This window comes from Arvicanthis niloticus, chromosome 10, assembly GCF_011762505.2.
Source record: "Arvicanthis niloticus isolate mArvNil1 chromosome 10, mArvNil1.pat.X, whole genome shotgun sequence".
Lineage (NCBI taxonomy): Eukaryota > Metazoa > Chordata > Mammalia > Rodentia > Muridae > Arvicanthis > Arvicanthis niloticus.
The window spans coordinates 53,530,256-53,553,021 of record NC_047667.1 but is presented as its reverse complement, the minus strand read 5'-3'; the positions used below and the strand labels follow the sequence as shown (position 1 = coordinate 53,553,021).

The following is a 22,766-nucleotide window of genomic DNA, read 5'->3' as shown; positions in this document are numbered from 1 at the left end:
AGGATGCCGTATGCACGCAGCAGAGAACAAAGATCAAGGGTTCAATATCAAAACAGCTGTCAACAGATAGCAAGCAGTCTGGAATAGTCATTGTTTTTGACATTATAACAAAAGGGTTCTGGACCCAGTTGTTTTTAATTTCTAGGCTAGTTGATTTGTGGGCGAATGATACCAGGACAATGACAAGGTTTCTGGCTGGAAACAAAGGAGGACCCCAGATCTCAGGTAATGTACCTGTATTGTAAGCTAAGATCTGGGAGATTCAGGCCTTTTCTTGGCCTGTGCTGATTGGATGTGATCTTGAATAAATGACCTAATTTAAATGGGCCTCAATTTCCTTGGAGATCATAGACTGGAAGATCTCAAAGGTGGCCTCATTTAACAATTTAACATTTGGTGGAAGGCTCTTTCAAATACAGGAATTTAGAACTCCTGTAGCACTAAGCAACCATGTACATAAATGGAATTCAAATATAGTTTGGTGACCACCCAACTAACACCAAAGCCTCAGAATGAGCCCCTTTGAAACGGATGTTGTCTGGTGTCAGACCATGCATTCTCAAGGGAATGCAGGTTGGTGAGAAGATGCAGGTGACCACAGCACAGATCTCAAGGTTAATTCTCTCCTGTAAGAGATCTTTTTGGCTTGGCAATATCCTGACTAAGCTAAAAGGCAGTGATCCACAGATAGTGAGAAAAGGGGTCACCTCCTTGTAAAACAACGATATTTTTAATATAATTGGCTATTAGGCAATTGAGTGTTCTGCCAGATTGATTTCAGAAGTGAGAGACCCAATTGTAGAGTTTGCAGAAGTGACACACAGCAATGGTAAAGCATATTTGCATAGTGCTTTTAGCTTTTAGACATCCTTTCTCATACATTTTTCCCTCAATTTTTATTACATCATTCCCCAGGAAACTGCCTTGGGATAATTTATTTTAAAAATCTGAAATGATTCTTTTTAAAAAGGAATGAGTCTAGGTAAGCATGCTGCACCTTGCTTTTAACTATAGACAAGGCTTTGAAAAGCTATATTATATGTAAATATAATTGTGTGAGTCATATCTTAATGTGCTAGGAACGTTTAAAGACTGAAACCTTGCACAAAAATTTTAATATAAACTTATTCATCTGTTGTTATAATTTTAGATGTAAAAAAAAAAATCAGATTTTCTTAAAGTGGGGCTGCATGGCTTAGATTCCAAGATCAGCATCCATTGACCCAAATCTCATAAAAGTGGCGACTGATTCAATATGAGGGAGAGATTGCTGTTTCTGATGTTAGCATGGAGAATAAGCAACTTTACTCTTCAATATGTAGGTCTGTGAGGTCAGCTCTGCCATTAAAAAGCAGGGAAGCATGGGAAGTCCAGAAGTTAACAGCTGGATTATTTCTAAATAGAGTCTTTGCAACTCACCGACGTTACCAACGAGTCATTAATGTGTTGCTATAAATAACTTGCCATCGATAACTAATCTGGGTGAGAGAAGTTGATGATTGGAGTGTGAAGTTAGTGCTATATTATTCCGAGTAGCAACCTCTGGGACCAGAGCATGAAGGAAATTAGACTACAGTGCATGGAAAACAAGAGTGCTGAGAAAGCTTCCTGGTTTGCATTCTCTGTCCCCAAACTCTGGAAGATTTGGAGTCAATGATGCGATTTGTATAATGGCTCTGGACTTGGAAATCTCTCACCTCTGAAATTAGGCTTAAAGAATCTACTTATTTAGTATACAACATTGTGAGAATTCTGTAGTCGGTTTACACGAAGTGTTTCTGAATAAGGAAGGGCGCACCTCATAATCTCCACCATTGAGAATAACCATTGAGAATAATAGAATAACAGGGGAAACTTTTCTTTGTGTGTGTGTGTGGGGGGGCGTGGAATGGTGACTTAGGTGGAAATGGTTGGAAATCTTACCACTGTAAACACTGGAAACTCTTTTAAAAAGTTTTATGCTGCCAGACTAAAGGGAAATTGCTTCTCATCTTTATTGGCTGGATCTCAGCAACACAAGACTGCTTAAGGTTCAGACTTTCACTTAAGAAGTCTGAACATTTCTCATATATAGCTGGACGAGCAGTTGACGTTGAATTTTTGTAAGTACAGCCGAAGTTAATCTATGTGGGCATACGGTGTATGTACTAATTGTGTTTAAAGGCCATGAATGAATATTCAGGCACTATTGGCAAGACTAGCTGTTATTCTTTCTAAATACTGGTGTGTGAGCACCCATGTGCATGCACAGATGTGTGCCGTTCCTGTGCCGGAACAATTCAGAAACTAAGAATTGAAAATATTGTTCTCATTTGTTGAGACATTCCCGAAACCCTATATGATGAACACGAGGCTTATACATCTTTGTAAATTGAGGGCTGGTGATAGGAATCAGTGATTGTAAACAAAGTCACAGATTGAGTGACTAAAAACTCGAGAGGGACCAATGCCATAATTACTAGAGAAAACAGGAACTATATATCCAATACCGTATATATCATACCTAACAACACTTAGAATGAGCAATTTCTTTGGAAAGAGGGGAGTGGATGGAAGCAGCCACTCTCGGTTGAGGGCTGCTGATGTCAGCACCTCGGACAGTTCCAAAACAGCTCTCCCTCAAAACAAAGGGCACACAGTTTTTCTAGTGTCCTAAGTGTCCCTCTCATTCCAGGGCGTGTCTTGATAATCTGACCATCAGCTAATACTTGATATTAACTTGTAGTAACACCTTCTCCTCCTCTCTCCCCGGCACCCAGTATCTTTCACCCAATTCCACAGGACCCTCCAGTCACACAAGGAGACTGTCTTACGAACACCTGGTGTGGATGTTTTCACTCTCGCTTCTAATTGGTTGGGAAGCAGCATCTGCCACAGGCACTGTTTAGTTTCATTTCCATCCCCTGCATCTCACAGGAAAGAAATGGTCAATAGTTCAAATAAAAGAATTGTCCTGGTCAGCTCCAAAATATGGCTACTTGCATGGTAATCAGAGCAAGTCTATCAAATCAGTGGTTTCTTTATTCCTAAGAGGAAGGGGCTTTTCCTAAGGGTATGGTTCTACCGCCCAAGGAGCAGCTGTACTCGTCACAAGTAGCTGCAAAGGCTGGCACACCAAGAGGTCTGCTTTGGCTCAGAAACTCAGTTTGGCTCCTGCCACCTCTGGTCACCCCACTGTGGGTCTCAGTGGCATGTGTTCCACACACAGTTGGACAGTCTGCTTTTACTTAGGAGGTATCACAACCAGAGGTGGCCCCCGCTTGGGCCTCCACATGAGGACCTGGGCATCGTTGGCATTGGGTTTCACTAGTGCGTTAGGGGGGATGGGCTCCATCCGGCTCAGGATCCGGGGCTGCTCCTGCTGAGTCCTGCCCACTAGCCGGGCCCGCTGCCCCAACAGCTGAAGAGGGTCCACTTCAATGTCCACTCTCATTCTCCACTTGATGGTCTGCAGAATGATCTTCTCTTTGGTGGTGGTGTTCATGGCCACCAGCCAGGTGGTAAAACTTTGGTCCCTCTTGATTCTTGTGAGCAGGGGCACATTGCTGTCACTCACTGGCACTGCCCATGTCACACTGGGGTAGAAGTTATCATTCATGCTGACAGAGAACCTGGAGATCTTGTTGGTGGGGCCAACCAGGGTCACAGTTTCTGTCGTGTTCCCGTACCACGGGTAGCTCACCCCATCTGAGTCACTGATGGCTTTTACTCTCCCTTCCCTCAAGTCAGGCAGTTCCCAGCTTGACCTGGAAAAGCAGAAGGGATACACAAGAAGAGACTGAATGAATTTTTTAAAAGCTGGAGACATGCCCACCACTTACTAATACAGTCAAATCGGGCAAAATGGGAAGTTCGGAGGGAGGAGGGGGGTTTTAGATCAAAAAGTTCTACTCTGGGTTGTATCAGGATTAAATGAGAAAAAATAAACAATCAGAGTAGCATTTAAAAATAAGCAATGCCAAAAAAGGGATAAACAAGCCCAAGGAGATAGTGGTGAGACCACAAATAGCTATCAACTTCACTGGGATGATGGCAATGAGCAGTGTAGAGATGGCCCATGACTGGATGTTCCTTCTTAGGGGAGAATGTGTGTGTATAAGGGTCACTCAGGAAGAGGTGATCTGAAATTTAATGTACTTTAGAGGAGGTAACAGAAGGGGTAGAAGAGGTGAAGTTCCCCATTATATTAATTTCTTGGAAAAGCCACAGTAGTAGAATTTCTACTCAACACGGAATTTTTAAATTCTACCATTAAACCAACCCGGCACTCAGAAAACACAGACAAAGAAAAGCTGAGACGGAGTCATTTCTGAGAACTAAAATGCTTTGTGGAAATTGTAGGCTGGCATGCATGCCCCCTCACACGCTGCTCTCCATTTGGCTTCGTGTCCGGGCTGTAAGCTGCATTGCTTTGTTTGTGAGCCTGCCGTTCTGACTACCTGTCTATACTTCCTGTCCATCTCATCCTTGCAGAGAATGACAGGAGAACATTCCATGTCCCTCCTCCCAGGAGATGCCGCACATAATAATGATAATCGTAATGGTCACAACTGGTTATGGAGTGTTTACCCCACCACCACCCTAACCACTGTGTTAAGTACTCTGTCATCATAGGCTATGTTCAAACTATTCCACGCTATAGGTGGATTTTATTTCTATTATTTCTATTATCTCATGTTTTTCACATGAGAAGACAGAGGTTTAAAAATGTTAATATGATCAGTGTCCTACAGATTCTAAGAGGTTGGATTGTTTTACTCTAAAGTCTGTGAGTTTTGACCTTTTGACCACCATATCATATTGCTTCTAAGTACCCTTATGTGGTAATGGAAGACGCCAGAGTGAAGGGAATTTATACTGTACCATGATCTAACTAACATTCCTCAGCATGTAGGGCCCTAATTAGGGACATTCTACATATTACTATACGTGAAACCAGGAGTAGTAGCAATGCTTGGTAATAATGCCTAAGAATCAAATGATTAGAGAATGGTGAATTTTCCATTTATTAGCTAAGAGGTGGTGGCCTTGTTTGATATGAAGTTCTCCCCCCTCACGGATGACATAAGATCCTGTAGGGCTTATCCAAATGGTAGAGAAGGAAGTTGCATGCTCAAGTTTGATATTGATAATGTCTCAGCAACCCCTACCATCAGTAGGGAAGATGGAAACACTAATTGCTGTTTCTGGCTACCCCCATGGTACTTTCTATGCCAGTCATCCCATCATAAGCAAAGGGCGGGCTGGACCGCCTGTGGAGGAGGTGAGCCCACAGCTGCAAGAGGCTTTTCTCTTGTCTTCATGTCCTTGATAACTGTTGAGAATAATTGTAGTGTATTATGGTTGGCAGAATCTAAGTAACAGAGACTGACCTGACGCAAAGTCAAAGACTGCTCATCCAACTACCTATGCTGCTGTGCTGTGCTGGGTGGAGTGCCCAGATCACTCTGTGTTGCCTGCCTGCCTGCCTGCCTGCCCCCTCTCTTTCACTTTTTGAGACAGGGTCGTTTTATGTAGCCCCAGCTGTCCCAGCACTTGCTATGTAGAAAAGGTTGGCTTTGAACTCAGAGAACTGTGTGCTTCTGACTACTAATCCCAGTGCTGGGATTAAAAGTGTTCACCACCATGACTGGTGCCATATTACCCCCACTTACACACACACACACACACACACACACACACACACACACACACACACACACAGAAATTATAATTTCATTTCCCCTTCCCTCTCTCCCAACCCTACCATATACCAATCCCTGCTCTTTCAAATTTCATGGCCTCTTTTTAAAATTAACTGTTGTTTTACACACACATACACACACACACACCACCCCCCTACACACATGTACCACCCCCCCACACTCACACTCCTCAATGTATCCATACATAAATACACACACACACACACACACACACACACACACACACACTTGCACATGCCACTTCTTACTGTATGAAAAGGAGTGTTGCTGTTTGGGTGTTGTTTCTCTCTCTCTCTCTCTCTCTCTCTCTCTCTCTCTCTCTCTCTCTCTCCCTCTCTCTCTCTCTCTTTCTCCTCTCAATCTATCCATTTACACACACACCACTTCTTTTTTTAATTATTTCTTTTTATTTTATGTGCATTAGTGTTTTGACTGTATATATGTGGGTGGCAGATATTGGAGTTATAGACAGTTAATTGTGAGCTGTCATGTGGGTGTTGGGAATTGAACCCCGGTCCTCTGGAACAACGGTCAGTGCTCTTAACCACTGAGCCATCTCTCCAGCCACATACCACTTCTTATCATATCAAAAGGAGTGTGCTTTGTTCATGAGTCATTGCGGTAGAGGACCAAGAGGATAATTTGCTTGCTGGGTTCATGAAATGACCACATTGGAGCCCACTGTGCACAAGCAATTTCTCCATCCTTAGACATTATTTCCAAACCTCAGTTTTTCCTTTGGTTAATGGCCAAGCAGTCTGACACATTCTGAGTGACTGAAGGACAGGAATTCCCAGGAGAACCACATCAGGCTTGCTCCTACGCCCTTCTGTGGTATATCTAATCTGGAGAGTCTCAAGTGGATGCATGCCTTGCTTCACTATGATGCTGACCTTTTCAGGACTGGCTATCTTGATAGTCAGTTCAATTATCATGTCTATAGCTATGTTACCATTTACATTTTGCCTTCATCTTCCTTCCCAGAGCTGAGGGCAGAGACTTGGGCCCATATTCTGGAGGTCAGTCTGGTTGGAAAATAATAGAATTTAGTTTGGTTCCAGGTTTCCTCATGAATGGAGATATGATGAGGAGCTCAAGCGAGCCAGGAAGAAGGAAGAAACCTGTCTCATAGGATTCCCTGCAGTGCTGAAATTATCCAAGTCTTAGCCACCACATCAGAGCAAGGACATACCTGGTTGAGTGTATTCTCATGTATGTGGCCTTGTCAGGCTTATTGTGCCTTCTGTTCTAGGATTGTTTGAGTTCAAAGTGGGATCTCCCCCAAAACCCCCTATAGAACCAATACCTACCTTTATATACATCATGGGGGAGTAGCTTAATTTAGGAAGTAACCCAATTGAATATGACTTAAATCTAGTGAAGGGGGAGTTGTTTTCTATTAGAAAAGTATCATATCTTCATTTCTTCTATGAAAACTAGGTATTTGTTCCACGGCAGTGGCTTGAAAAAGCTTCAGCTATAAAATGCATAAGTACTTTACATAGAAGATAAGGGGGCTTGGTGATAGCTTTCAGAGAGGTCCTTGCAAAGTTCCAGGAATAGTGACCTCAAGATTCTCTCAGTGGCCATTAAAAGGACATCTTGAACAGGATGCCAGAGGCACTTCAGACTCCAGATGGTCCAAACTGAACTGCTCATCTCCACCGTAGAGCAGGACCTTCCCCTCTCTGCTGCATCCAAGCTTTCATGTCAGAAGTGAGAGTCATAGTGGCTCTTCCCATCCCCCACAGACCACCATAGCTCACACATCACCATGTAGCATTTTGTGACTTTTGTCCCACAAGTCACATGTGAATTTACTTCCTTTTCTCTATGTATCGCCCACTGCTTTCATTTAATCTAAGCCCTTAGCATCCTCTAAACAGTTTACCATCATGATCTACTAACTGGTTTCTGCACCTAATGCTGACTCTCTCCAGTTCATCTGTAGGCTGCACAAGGTCTCAAACTTGTTTGCTCTATAAATAAAACACTTCTAAGACTCCTTTACACGGAAATCACTGGGTCACTCATAGGATAAAATTTAAGCTCCTTATCAGCACAGACCTGGCTCACTGTGACCTGTCCTCTCTGACCTAATGTACCATGCTGTATCTCACCTTTAACCCTCAGGTCTTCCTTCATCCTTTGCCCACACTGCTCTTCCTCTTAAAAAAAAGTCCACTCTATCTGGCCATTAATTCTTTGAGCATTGCCACGAGTCACTCCTCCACAGGAAGATCTATATTTCAACGAGCCTATGGATGTGTTCAGATTGACAGATTATAATTTAACTTAACAGTTTTGTGTCTCTTTCTCAACTAGATGTCGATTTTCCTTGGAATTGTTACTAATTTTTGAATCAATATCTAGTACCTGGCTGACGTAGGACTACAACTTTTCTTGAATGGATCCACATCCATGGTTATATGAGCACCACAAACTAGATTCAGTAGGTTAAACACACACACACACACACACACACACACACACACACACACACACACACACACACACACACACACCAATATGAAGTTAGGAGGAAGGATGGAGAGTAGAGAGTGGATATGGGAAAATTTAGGTCCAGGAGGGAGTAGAAACACATTGTATGCATCTTAAAGAATTAATAAAATGTATTTTAAAACCCTAATATTTCTTCAAGGATTAAATATTGTATTTGAATCATTTTCATGCCTTTATTCATGAGGCTTGGTAGAACCTGTATACAACACAACTCTTTTATCACAGCTTTGCACTTTGTATATTTGCTTGCTTTAAGAAACCTAACATCTATTATTCATCTAGAATCTATTATTAGGAGAGCTGCACACCTTGCACTGAATGTTATTTGTCTTAAAGGGGAGGTGAGGCACATTTAAAGTGAGCAGATTAGTAAGCATGAATGTATTTCAGGGACTATTTTTGCCACCACGTAGCAAACACATGAAAATGAGTAATACAGACTCCGAGTGCTCCGGGCTCCGGATGTGCGGAGATCCACAAAGGCCGCAGCAGGGAGGAAGCTTTGCAGAGGGAAATGGGCTATGGGAGATGAAGATAGCCCTTCTCCGCTGGGAGGTTTCATCATGGGCCAAAGTAATCTCCAATGTGAAGCAGACTGTGCGGGGAAACAGAAGAGAGAGCTTGGGAAAGTGAATGTGGGAAAGAGTGAGAACGAGAGAGTGGGTATGGTGGTCTCAGCTTGAGAGGGGTGTCTTGAATAATGGGCTTTGGCATTTGGACTTCATCATATAGGTTGTGGGACTTGCACTGGAGGCTGCTGGGCCAGCAATAGTGAGGTTAAAAGGAGGAACATTTACAATGCTATAGTTGGTGTCTATTGATTAGCTTTTGTTTTTGGAGACAGGATTTCATGTAGTCCAGGGTGGCCAAGAATTTGCTGTGTGAGCTGAGGATGTCCCTAAACCTTTGATCCTCCCGCTTCCACCCCTGTCCCAAGTAATTGGATTACATATGTGCACCATCAGGCCTGGCTTACATAATCTTTAATGGGGCCTTCAAGTAAGCTGGTGGCTGAAGGGGAGGAAGGGTTACACCAGAAAGCTACTATCAAGACAGACCCACGGAGCCATGGGAGTCAACAGCATACTACAGATATAGGAAGAGATACAGCTGAGTGTCGCTCAGAAGAGCCAAGCGTGAGTATGTTTATGGTTCTCTGCTCCTGACACTCCACCATTATTCCTTGACTGCATGCATAACAGGGTTCAGGCTTTAAAGCTCCTGACTTCTCCATGGAACCGTGAGACATGACCATGCTTGTCACTGTGTCCTTCACCTAGAATGCAGTGCTAGGGACAAGGTACATGTGTAACACTCTTTGTTTCTTCCTTAGCTTTCAACTGTCTGGTCTTGCTTCATCTCTTAACAGTTTAACTTTGGAGGGCTCAGTCTTTTGTTCTTGTTCCCTGCCCATCTCTTTATAGTTTCTTAAGACCTAGTTGACCGCCGGCAAATCATTGAATCAGCTTCGGGCTCCTCATGTGTAAAATGGAAAGAGAACCAGCTCTGAGCATCCCTTCATCTGAGAGTTATTGCGAGGATCAAACAAAGTGTTAGTGTATGAGCGAACGGTCTATAACATATACCGTTCTCTGCCAATATTAGTTATCTCTGCTTTCTCCCATCACCTTTCTCTTCACTCTGATAAACAGTGTTTTCGTTTTAAACAATCAGCCATTGACCCAAAGCTCACAGCTAATGCACCCGCCGATGGGCCTAATAATGAAAGCATTGATTATTGCAACCTTCATGCTTTCTGCCTCCCTCGTAGAAGAGATGGATCTCAACCACATAGCTCACGCTCAACATTTCCTTCAAATGAGCTCTCTCTGAGTTAAGGTGCACATGCTCTTTGACCTGGCCAGCATCCCCAGTGTGAACGAGGGGCTGGAATGAGCAGCCTCTCTGAAAAGGGCCCACTCTCCTCTTCCCAATCCTGTGAGGTCATGGGGTAGGGGCTGGGCAGTGTTGTTGGACAGAAACTTGTTCAAAGTCATTCAGCTAGGTAGGGTCAGGACTGAGTGACAGAACAGAGGTCTGATTCTAAATCGTCCGCTTTCTCACAGTGCCTCATTGGTACTAAATGACTCTGGACTCCTGAGAGATCAGAGTAGTGGTCATGGAGGACATTGATGCACGCTGTCATGACCATGTTAGCATCACAATATGGAGACATTGTGGAATAGCTATTAGGCAGTCTCTCCTCCTCCCCATAGGGCCTTCACCCTGGCTACCTGGGTTTACCAAGCCTCCTCTCTTCAAAATCCATCACCTTCAAGGGTTAAGACAGGCAGAGCAGAGAACCTCCACCATCCAGTTCTCCTTGTGGGGCTGATGGTAAGTTCTGACAATGTCAGCCCATCATAGCTGACTGCAACATCCTCACTACTGATACAATGCTGAGAGTATGTGGCCTAACTGCTGGATTGAGCCTACTCTTTAAAGGGATACCAGTTGCCAAGTTGACCGTGCTGAACTTAGGGGGTGGGAAAGAGCCTCAGATCTTTGCTCTTAACCCTCACTGGTAGAGTCTAAGGAATTAGCATTCTGGGAAAGAGCATGGCACCTACTGTGAGAACTCCGGCTTTCCTATATCTAGTGCTGCAGAGAGTGACATACTTTAGGCTCTCTGTCATGTCAGGCTCTGTAGCACCTCTCCCTCCAAACTCCACCCTGATAGAATCTGCCTTGGTCCTCATCAGGTGGCTGAAGAAGAGAGAGGTATGGAGCAGGTGAGAGCTGGGCTCAGGGCTGGGGAGAGAGCTGTGGCGGAGGTGGTGAGGAGGGATGAAGGCCAAGGCTCTGCCTGTCACCCGATGAGTCACAAATCCCACTGTCTCTAAGCAGCCACCCAGCCTCTCAGCCACCAGTTCCCAGCCCTGGCCCTGGCCCTGGCTCATGTCCCAGTTCTCGGATGGTTTGCACCATGATTGCAGAGTAGGTTTTAAAATTAGGATTTTCCTAGTTCTGCATTGTTTATGTCAGACTCTGAGAAGCCTGTAAACACTATCCACCCACCTCCCCTCCACCTCCTTCCTTTCTGACCACATCCGTTTCTCTTTGGCACACAGGCAGATATATTCTTTCCCCCTTCTATCGCAGAAAAGAAAATTTCCCATGTTCCCCAAGATTCCTGAGTTCTTAGAGGCCTTATCTTTAAGTGGAGGTTTCTCTCATTTCCCATCCTCATGCTCTGGTGATACTGAGCTTCACCAGCGCCGTGACACAGGATTTGCTTGTCCTTCACCATGTGGAGGTCAGTTATCCGGCTTGGGACCCAGAAATCTTTGCGGACTTCTCTACCTGACAGCCCCAAGACTTCAGGTAGGAGGCCAGTTTTCTGGGTCATGTCTGAGGATGGTTTGCCTCTGACTTCAGTTCTAAGCTTCCTGGAGCAGAGTGCCTCACCTTCCCATGGCTGCACAAGCTAGCAGCCTGCACACAGAAGGGTGTTTAGTCACACCTGCAGGGCAGTTCTGCAAGACCCAGTGTGTGTCTCTTACAAGGATCATGCCCGCAGGCCACACAAGCCCGTTTAGTCCCTTAACATGCACAAAGCCCAGTGGCAGGCAAGGAGAGGTCTCTCCCCGGTCGTCAAGGAGGTCACAGCCCATGGGGTGATGGAACAGATGGCTCTTCCCAATAAAGTATTGCTCCTGCCTGGCTGCTCTGTGGACCAAGAGGAAGCAGTGCTTGGTGCATTACAGCTGCTTTTCAGGTACTGTCATGAATATTGCTCTTTTCAAACCAATGCTGAGCAACCATGGCCAGAGAGTCCTCAAAGGGAACTTTCCTCCCCCTATGCAGATGGGATTGGACTATTTCACTTTCATCCTGAGGAGGTGACAGGAGGTCAAGCAGCCACACTTCACTTATTATCCAGTGGGGACACTGAAATAGGGAAATGTCAGTCATGGCACAACTCCAAGAAAACACACTTTTCCAAATTCTTTTCACAAGGTTTTGGTGAGCACCTACTTTGTTCTAACATTATGTTTAACTTTGTGACACAGAAGACGTAGAAAACACATGCACGCACACACTCACAGAGCATAAACACCTTACAGGGTAAAGGTTACTAGCAGGAATTGTATGTACAGAGGCTGTTCATGTATCTTTCTGAGAGACTGTTGAGTTCCTACTCCCTTGCAAGCTCTTTCATTTTGAATTTTCTCATATATCCAACCAAGAGGGCAGAATATATACCTGACTAGGTATGTCTTGGGGCTGTACCTCTATACTTTGACTCAAGACGTTGGTCTTTATACTGATAGAGTTGGGTTCTGAGGACCATAAAGGGATGTGCCTTCAAACAAAGAGACGTCGTGTCTGTTCCCAAGAGATGAGCTATGTGTTTTATAAATGAAGATTCCATACAACAGGTTCTCCTGGGCACTAGGCTCTCTAGGGGCCCAGATGTCTATTCTCTGTCCTCTGCAGGCTTCTAGTTCCTTCAGAGTTTCCTGCATTGTCTGTAGCTGAGAAGATGCTGGGGCCCTGAGCTCTGACAGCTCTCTCCACATGCCAGGTGGTAGAAGGAGGTTCCACTCCTGCCTGTACACTGCCTGGAACCTCAGAGCCAAGCTTCTCCTAGTGTCCCTGCCACAATCTAGGATTCCATAGCTAGCTCCTAACTGTGACACTCAGTCTCTTTGGATCTCTCTTCCTTCTCTTCCTCCTCTTCTTCTTCCTCCTCATCCTCTTCCTTCTCTTCTTCTTTCTCCTCCTCCTCCTCTTCTTCCTCCTCCTCTTCCTTCTCTTCCTCCTCTTCTTCCTCCTCCTCTTCCTTCTCTTCCTCCTCTTCTTCCTCCTCCTCTTCCTTCTCTTCCTCCTCTTCTTCCTCCTCCTCTTCCTTCTCTTCCTCCTCTTCTTCCTCCTCCTCTTCCTTCTCTTCCTCCTCTTCCTCCTCCTCCTCTTCTTTCTCTTCCTCCTCTTCCTTCTCTTCCTCTTCCTCCTTCTCTTCTTCTTCCTCCTCCTCTTCCTCCTCCTCTTTCTCCTCCTTTTCTTCCTCCTCCTCTTCTTCCTGTTCTTCTCCCTCTTCCTCTTCTTCCTCCTTCTCTTCCTCCTCCTCCTCTTCCTCCTCCTCTTCATCCTCTTCTTCTTCCTCCTCCCCTTCTTTCTCTTTTTCCTTCTCCTCTTCCTCTTCCTCCTCCCCCTCCTCTTCCTGCCTTATCACCAACTGGGAGGAAATGTAGCTCACTTATTTGCGTTTACCCCATCCAAGTGGGGTTCCTAGTGTGAAATCTTGCAGAGCAGCCTTAGAAATGGACATTGTGGGGGGTCTTCCCATTTACTCCATAGTAGTTTGCCGACCCAGTCTGGGCCTGCAATTTCACTGCCACAGAGCACCTGTAGTTATAACTATTTATAAAGGTACAGCTAGATCTCTGGGGTTGAGTGCAGTGGTATATCTGTTGGTGACAATGAACAGTGAGAATGGTCAGTTGCGCAGGGGGCAGGGCAGCCCTTAAGTGAAGGAGAACCACCCTGTGAAGCCTTGAAATCTGGACCTAAACTTGTGTTAGCTTTAAAAGCTGAGGTCAGGACAGTTTTCTCCCCTTTCAGATTAGTTGGCCCAGAAGTAGTTGTGATTTTTCCACCTGTCTGATTAAGGAGAACACATCTTCAAGGCCAAGAACATACCGATGAAGTCACAGTTGTCAAATCTCCAGGATACAAAGAGAGGCATCAGACATTTATCATGTGAATGCATGAAGAAGAACAGTTTCCTGGGCCCACAGGTGGTAGCAGGGGAGCAGGGCCACTGGCCCCTACTAGGGCCAGACAGTGCAGTCACCCTTCTTCTGCTTTGGTGGCTACTGGAACATTAGTAATCCAGGGAAAAGTGACATGTTAAACCCAGCTCCTCTGATCATAGCCACGAGAGGCTATAATCCCCTATGTGCTCCATAGTATGGGGAAGGTGATGCCCCCAGCCAGCCCTATGGAAGGGGCAAGAGTGGTCAGGATGCACCAAGAGAAATTTCTGGGGCAAACAGAGTTGGAGAAAGAATAGACAAAACGTCTGAGGAACCAGAATACAATCTGGCAACCCTGGGCCTGGGTCCCCAAGCCAAGGGTGGGCCTGAGGAAGGACAAGATCTGAGGACTTGGGGGTTGATCAGTGTAGGCTGAGGTCCCTTGGCCTCAGTGGTCTAGCATACTTCTAAAGTCTGGAAGCCAAGAAATAAAGTCAGACTCGGGGAAATTTGTTTATTGGCACAAGAGCAAGGCCAAGAGAACCACAGAGCAAACTAGCTGCGGAGACTAACCTGAGATGCTCAGGGCAGACAGCGGGCAGGAGCCTCAAAAGTCAGATATTACAATCTCACCACTGCCAGTACTTAATGGATGCGAAGCAGTCTACCCAACGATCCACACAGCAACCTTCCAGCAGGCATGTTGTTTTGGTTATTTCATGCGGAAGCTGAAACTCAGGCAAATCACTTAGTAATGTCACACAGCAAGGATGTCCCAAAAGTGGGAGGGGCCTGGTACTGACTCCGTATCTCCAGGAGTACACTCTTCAGTCAGTATCCGGCTGTCACAGCCAGTGCAAGCCTGGGTCCTCTACCCTTATCCTCTCCCCACCATCCCCCAAGCACTGGTTCTCTTCACAGGTGACATCAGAGCTGAGGTATGTTCCCAGGGGAGGACAGGGTGCCAGAGGATCAGGACTCTGCCAGTGCTACTGGCTGCCTGTTGGGAACACTGTCTTGTTTCCCTGGTATCAAAGGTGGGAAGATGGGAAGAGTTCCAGTTCTGGCCAAATAGCACCCAGGAGGGAGGGAAGGGTGTGGGGAGGGACCAGGTTCATGGATGCTGAACAGAGGGGGGAGACAGGCATGGGAAAACAGAAGGATGGAGGTAGGGGAGGGTGTGGTATAATGGCAGAGATTTAAAAATCCAGGCTTGTTTTCCTTAACTTTCCACTTGGTTTTCTCAGGGTGCAACATCTCACTGCTTGCTGGGCAGGGCCACAGATGTGAGGGGTTAGCAACTGCAGTTCAGCCTGGGCAGGAGCTACTAGGGTGCTCACAGCTGTGTGTGCCCCGAGGACAGAATTGTGGAAATGTCCTACCAGCACAGCGTGGGTAGTGGGTACTCGTCTACAGTGGGCGGAGCTGGGGCCACACTGACACACACACAGGGACAGAGGGATTCACAAGGCAATCTCTAAGCTGTGACGGGAGGGGAGGCTGCAAGATTTCTCGGGGCATTTAACTGGCACCACATACGGCATGTTTAGATGGCAGGCCCTGGCAGCTATTATGGATGTAAGTGATTCACATCCTTGCTTCCGCTTGATCGACAGTGGCATACGTACACTGGATCACCAACCCCATTTGGCAAAGGAGGAGAGCCATGGAGAGCTTGTGTGATGTTCAGGATGAGAGCTGGAGTTAGTTGCTGTGTTAGACACTCATCTCTTGCAAAGCTCCGAGGGAAGGCCAGGCCTTAAACCCCACCATCCTTCACCCACTGCGTGGTGCTCAGGGCTTACTTGGTACTCCACAGTGCTGGAGGAGGAGGAGGAGGCACAGTTAGCCTTGTCTTGCAAGTGCTGCAGCTTGAATGTGGGGGAAGGGAACCTATGCCCACTAGATTTGCTGTGTCAGAGCTGAGACTTAGATGCATGAGAGAGACTACCACACCACGACCACCACGACGACAGCGACGGCAGCTTTGCCTTTCTACCAGTTGCATTACTTACCTGCATCCTCCCAACTATTCTGCCTGTGGGTCGATTGGCAAACCTTTTAAACAAGCAATTATTCAAGCCCTACGTGTCTAAGGCAGTCTATGGAGAGGGACATAAAGACACCCGTGACCTGGTTCCTGGCAGGCATAGGTCCTAAGTAGAGGACCACAGTAATGGAGGAATGAGAGCAGTGTTAGTAAGGCCAGAGGAGGTTCTGGGGTGCCAGACATAGCAGGCTGCATCGGTGTTTGCTGCTTCCTCTCTCTGCTCCCTGGGCAGGAGTTCAGAGATATTGCTTAGTAAAAGGCAGCTTGCAGGTGCTCTGAACCTGTTCTACTCACGCCATTGTTCCTCTCCTTCAAAGGCTCAGGGCCCTGGCTTTTGTCCTTGGATGGATCATCTCTGCTCTGGTGATTCTGGTGTCAGTGTAGAGAGCCAGCAGGGGAGCCAGCATGCAACACAGGGCTCAGGAACCTCATACTCCTTAGATGTTAAATTGAAATCAGGAGCTCCTTCAGTGGGGGGCCCTGTGAGCTGCTGAGGGAATCTGAGGAACACCAGCACACCTGCAAGGGGCTTTTCTCTACTCATGTCTTCCCCCGTGGTCTGTCTTCTCATCAGCAGACCCTGCTGGGTGGGGCAGAAACCACACTGGCTTTGGAATCAGATCTGGGTCTGTGTTCTGGCTTGTCACTCAGCTGTATAACTTTGTCACTGAGGCTCTACCAGGCCTCAGAATCCTAAGCTGAAAGCCAGGATAGTAACGGTCTCTTAAAGAGCACCGTGCTACACACCTTGGGCTTTGTTAAGTGGCGTCCAGCTATAGTTTAACCATTCCCACCACTTGGTCCTTTCTCGAGGGCTTCCTGATTCTTCCCATCTTCCTTATGCTGGAGGGTTCTGTGATTTATTTCACAGCACCTTTCTCCCTAGGACAGGAGAAACTGAAAATGACAAGTGGCTAATCTGAATTTTGGGTTGTGCTAGACAGGTTGGTATACAACTCTTGAAAGATTTCTTGTTGTCATTAGAGCACAACATAAACCCTTTATCTGTTCCTCAGAGACCTGCACAATCTAGTTCGCATCAAGGCCCCTGGCTCTGTCTTATATCACACTGTCCCATATTCTCAGCACTCCGCCACCATTAGCTTCTCATACACTCCTTACACATGCCAGTCTCTGCCCCAGGGCCTTAGTGTGTGCTCTGGGGGAAGTATACTTTTTGCCTGCCACTTGGTTAACTGTGTGTAGTCCATGGGGGGAAGTGTGAATTGATGTGTTAAGAATCACTTCCTCTGAGACGCCTTCCTTGATCCACCTACCTCTGTCTTCCTACACCGAACTAAATTAGGGCTCTTTCAGAACTCCATATCTTCCTGATTCATGCACCTTACTGCTATTTTTAGTTATATACTGTACACCCACTTATAGCTTAATGTCCATTTCCTCTGTGGGAAAGATGGTAGAGACTGATGGGAAAGCCTGGGTGACAATGCTGTGGTGGCAGCAGGGAAGGGCAGGCAGGGGTAGCAGGGGCTCAGAGGGATGACAGATCTGATACAGCAGAAAGCCCAAGAGTGCACTGTGTGAATTTAAGGCTTCAGAGGTACAGCTATGAGAGCCTCTGTGTGGAGAGATTCCAAGAAGGCAGAAGGTACAGCACTCCAAACAATGCCAAAGTGTGGGGCATCCAGAGTTTCCTGGGAACTCAGAGACAGGCCAGGAAGCAGGAGTGGGCTCCAGGGAGGGGCCTGACATCATTCATGTGGGAAGAATGGTCCTGCCTTGCAGTGTCTGAGAGGACTGGAACCTCATCAGTGTCCCTTGGACCCAGATGAAGGAGCTTTCTTGGGGAGACAGGATTATGCTACCAGAGCTAAGATATATGGGTGCAGGGTAAATTGTCTCCTTTCCTTGGTAGTCTGCCCTGGGCTAGACTCTGGGATTCTACTCCTGCTGTCTCTGAGCCATAGCAAGGCCCTAGTTTTCCTGGCAGCACTTACAAAGTTGAACGGCAGAGGCAGGGGAGGGTGGAAAGCCAGACAGGAAGCTGATAATTGTTGGCTGCAGAAGCAGCTGCTGAAAATGAATGAGTTCATACCCAGGTTAGTTATATAAAGCTCCTCCCATCCCTCCCAGAGTTCCGCAGTTCCCCTCAATGTCCACTCTAGAATCATGTATTCTGGTGTGGGTAGAAAGATACCAGTAGAAAACTTGGAAGATAGAGAGGCCTCCTACGCATGCACCATTAGGCCTCCGGTACCCATAGCCAGAATCAATCACGCTACATTATCCAGGCCAGAGCCATCAAAACCACCTGATCTCTCTCTGATACCTGAGCCTGCCACTCTGGGCAGGGAGAGCAATGCTATACCCCTAAAAACAACCCCTTATTTAGCATGAGCACAGGCTGAAAGGTGCAAGTCAGCAGGGCCATGGGTGTCAGGATGCCAGTTCTCCAGTGCTGGTGTAGTAAGAGCCCTTTAAGATCAAAAGGATGCCAAGACATTCTTTGGCTACAACCAACTGTATTGGAGAGAACATAGTCCCAGCCAAAGGGAGGAGTACAGAAAAGCACTTCAGAAAGACGGTTCATTTGACATCAGCTCAATGATATTTTGATTACTTACAATGGGCATGGCATCTTGTATGTGCAGGGGGCACCAAGACTCATAAGACAGTGTCCTTGTTCTGAGAGGGGGACCTCTCTTTTCTGGAGAGGAAAGACTTGTGGAAGTCACATAAACACAATGTGGGATACTTGGGGACAGAGGTTTCAGTGTGGATCAGCAGCAAAAGGGCCTGGGCATCAGGAAGAGCAAGATGTTGGTGACAATGACAACAGCTGATGTTGACTAAGAGCTCACACTGCCCAGGCACCATCAATACATCTTCATACAGACTACTTCATGAGGAACCTTCCCAGACATCTGTACATGTTCCTACAACATCTGTACTACCATGGTGCCTGTTTAAGGGGAATGAGGGCTGAGGGTTGGGGAGGTAGAGGAACCAGCCTTGGACAACAGAGAATTTGAACAGTGGCCGACTGGCTCCTTTGAACAGAGCTTGAATGTAAAATGAAGAGACAGGTGCATGCACAGTAGTCTCGGACTTGGTGCAGACAGAGAGAGTAACTGAACATAAAGCTGGTCCAAGAAAGGGAACAGGCAGAGTGGGACATGGTGGCCATGACAATGCCCCTCACCTGTCTGCCTGGGTGGTCCAGAAGGTGTAACCCACATGTAAATCTTCTGGTGTCTCACCATCTTTCCTGCTAGGGAGATGTTTCCTTCATAATTGGTAACTGAATTCATGAGAAAGGAATCAGAACCAGATATTCACTTGTACATTTCATAATCTCCCATGCTTACAGTAAGCCCATCAAGTAGCCATTATGTTCCTTTTTTTTTTTTGGTTTTTCGAGACAGGGTTTCTCTGTGTAGCCCTGGCTGTCCTGGAACTCACTCTGTAGACCAGGCTGGCCTCGAACTCAGAAATCCACCTGCCTCTGCCTCCCAAGTGCTGGGATTAAAGGCGTGCGCCACCACTGCCCGGCAGCCATTATGTTCTTAACGGAAAAAGAAACCAAAGCTCAGAAAGGTTGGAGATTTTTCTTCAAGTTTAACAGTAGTTCCTAAGTGATGGAGCCAAAGCTTGAATGTGTGCCTCTGTGCTTTCCACTGACCCATCCTGATTTTCACTGACTGACACCACAAGAGAACCTGGAAACTGTGGTCCGCCATTTGCGGCAGAGCCATCACTGTTTTCTGCAGAACAAAAAGAGTAAATTCCTTTTGTGTTTGAAGCTGCCTTCAAAAGCATTTTCCAGAAGGTGGCTTGCAGGGAGCCTGGTCCAAACTGCCTGTAGTACACTTGGTAAACAGGAACCAGAAATAATTAGCTAAAGAACCATCACTGGCGTTAACTGTCTGTGCCAATTCAGGCAGGTACTGACGTGGAGGATGAAAAGCATCCTTTGGAGAGTGAGGCCACGCTGGCCAGGCCAGTGTGTAGGCCAAATCCTTGACCTGACTCATGCTCCCAGTTGTGTCTTTTCATCCAAGATCGTCTTCAAAGGTACCTATCCTGGGCCGGGGTTCTCAACATCCTGTTCCTACAGCGAGATCCTTCCCTGCCTCTTCTGTCCTGGAGACCTTTCATCTCCATCCATTTTGTTTCTCTGCCTACTCCCTAGTTATGGCTTCTTTAAATCTGGTCTCGTCATCTAGAATGCAGACTCTGATCCTTGGTTATTCTGTATGCCTCAGCTGCAAGCCATCCTTGCCCACCTACAACTCCAATCCTGACCCTTGGGGCTCAAGGGCGTGGGCTCTCCACGTTCTCAGAGTGAATTCTGTAAGTCACCATAACTTTTACTTCTAATCATTTCAAATACGCAACTCTTAAATAAATCCGGTGACGTCTGCCCAGCTACTGCTACTCCATACTGATATAAGAGTAAGAAATGTTACTCGATACACATTTTAAAAAAGTTTTACTCAATTGTGTGTATATATGCATGTTGGTGAATGTGCCTGAGGAGGTCAGAGAGGTGTTAGCTCCCTGAAACTGGAGTTCCAGGCAGTTGTGGGCTACCGGAGGTGGGTGCTGGGAACTGAAATCAAGTCTTCTGTAAGAACGACATGTGCTCTTAACCACTGAGCAATTTTGCCAGCCCATCATATACGTTTTTGATAAATGAAGGTTGTTTCAGCCTTTCAACAACACTGAGCATTCTAGTTTTTACAGACAAGCACCTTGGATTTCGTAGACACTGTAAGTTGCCAGTAAGTGGCTAAGTTGGATTAAACTTGTCTCTGAGTCCCAGATCTATGTTCTTTCAAATGTTCTTGTAGACTCAGTAAAGGGTGTGTGGAGAAACAACTGAATGCACACAAATACCATCTCCTTACAAGGAGCATTGGGAAGAGGAAGATTTTAATGTAACATGTAAATAAGTGCCATTCATTTCTCTTGCTTTTTATTTTTGTTGAGTTTTTAAATCAGTTCTTGGAGACTATCCTACAATGTATTTTGATGATATTCACTCTTTCCTCCAACTCTCCCCAGACCCATCTCCTTCACTTCTTACCCAACTTTGTGTCTTTTCGTTAACCTATCGAGTATAACTTGTGCTGCCTACATACTCTTGAATGTGTGACCTTCCACCGGAGCATGGTTGACCTACCAGGCTGCACACTGTATTGAATATTGTATTTAAAGGCTGGGATAGAGCATGGCCCAGGGGTAGAGTATTTGCCTAGCATGTTTGTGAGGTCTCACAATAAACACACACACACATACTGGGTTTGATTCTCAGCATACGCACACACATACACATTGGGTTCAATTCTTAGCATATGCAGACACACATATACACACAAACACACATACACACAAATACACATACACACGAACACACATACACACACAAACACACTAGGTTTGATTCCCAGCATATGCACACATACACACACATACACATTGAGGTTGATTCTCAGCATATGCAGACACACACACACACACACACACACACACACACACACACACACACACACGAAGTAAACCTCCCTCCTCTTCCTTTCCACCTATTCTCCTAAAGTGGGACACTTTCTTTCAGGTTATGGGACTTGCCCAGCACAGGTATTAGGCAAATGGGTAGGACTTCGAGGACAGGTTGTACCTTAACTATGGGCATGAATGGCAGTTGTAAAGTGTAGGGGGGAAGGGTGGTGGCCTTAAACTCTCATTTCCAAACATCTGTTTCAAGGGCCTGCTCTTCCCATTGCTTTCCCAAAACACAGGGGCAGGCCACATTTTGTTTTCTTTACTTCCTTTTCCTCTGAGCTAAAGGAAGTGGAAAAAGCCCGAACCTGTTTGGCCCTCTAGGACCCATGGCTCCTGGGCCTCCATTTGAAGACTTTCTGTAACACGGTATCTCTCTATCCCTTCCCACATGTAAAGGCTTGAAGAGACTGAACCTGTGCTAAGTTAATAGAGGACAAGCCCACTAGAGAAAAGCGTGTCAAAGTAATTCTTGGCAGAATAAAAGAGTCCTTACCAGCAGAGGCTTCTCAGGGACCTGTGAATGGCAGACAAGCAGTCACATGGGAAGCGTTCTTTATTATATTTTTAAAGAAGGCAACAAAATCTGCAGGTGTAGACTGGGCACTGGAGAAAAGGCAAGTACTGATTTTTAAAGGGAGGATTTGAATTGTTTCTCAGTATTCCCTCACTGGTGGGAATGGTCAAGGACAGGGCTACCATAGAGGGGGCTTAGTTCACAGAGGAGTCTGGGGGACCAGGAGAGAGCACCTGTGCATGATGTTGGGTTCAAGTTTTATGGAGCCAGAGGGATGCAGGAGGTGGAGCAGAGGTGTTTATCTCAAACGTGAAAAGCCTAGTACACTCCCAGATACAAGCCATCTGGGCGGGCCAGTGCATAGAATGCCTAAGCTCATAGGCTGGAAGAGAAATGTGTCAAGTGAGGGTCGGTGACAGGGAGGTAGGGATGGTGACAATCATGTGGTTGGAGAGGAGAGTTGCAGTCGAGAGAAAAAGATAGACGCAGGTGTCCAGCACTCTGCATGGGGACAGGCACGCAGGTTGTGCCCTGTACTTTCCATGGAGAGGAGCACTAGGCTGTGGCATGATTCTCACCGGGCTGTATGCATGGGATGCTGACTCTGTACTGTGCACAATGCCACAGCAGGCATTTTCCCAGTCAAGGTGGCCCCAGAACTGCCCTTGGCCATGCTGCACTGTGTTGAAATCAGCCTATATGTTCACACTGTCATTGTTTTGTCTGGGCAGATTTTCCTTGGCTTCCAA

The 22,766-nt window shown here is 46.3% G+C and overlaps 1 protein-coding gene across 3 annotated transcripts in view; it reads right to left on the bottom strand.

Moving 5' to 3' along the window:
- The window catches only part of Fam78b (family with sequence similarity 78 member B), an 84,925-nt gene that overhangs the window by 8,910 nt on the left and 53,249 nt on the right, over positions 1-22,766 (bottom strand). Inside the window, exon 2 of one of the 3 annotated variants that reach the window (XM_076941545.1) lies at positions 2,504-3,746. In XM_076941545.1, coding sequence (XP_076797660.1) covers positions 3,224-3,746 — 523 coding nt within the window. In that variant the 3' untranslated portion in view covers positions 2,504-3,223. The remainder of the gene's footprint in view (positions 1-2,503; positions 3,747-22,766) is intronic. The other 2 variants (XM_076941544.1, XM_034513365.2) reach the window with 2 other exon arrangements.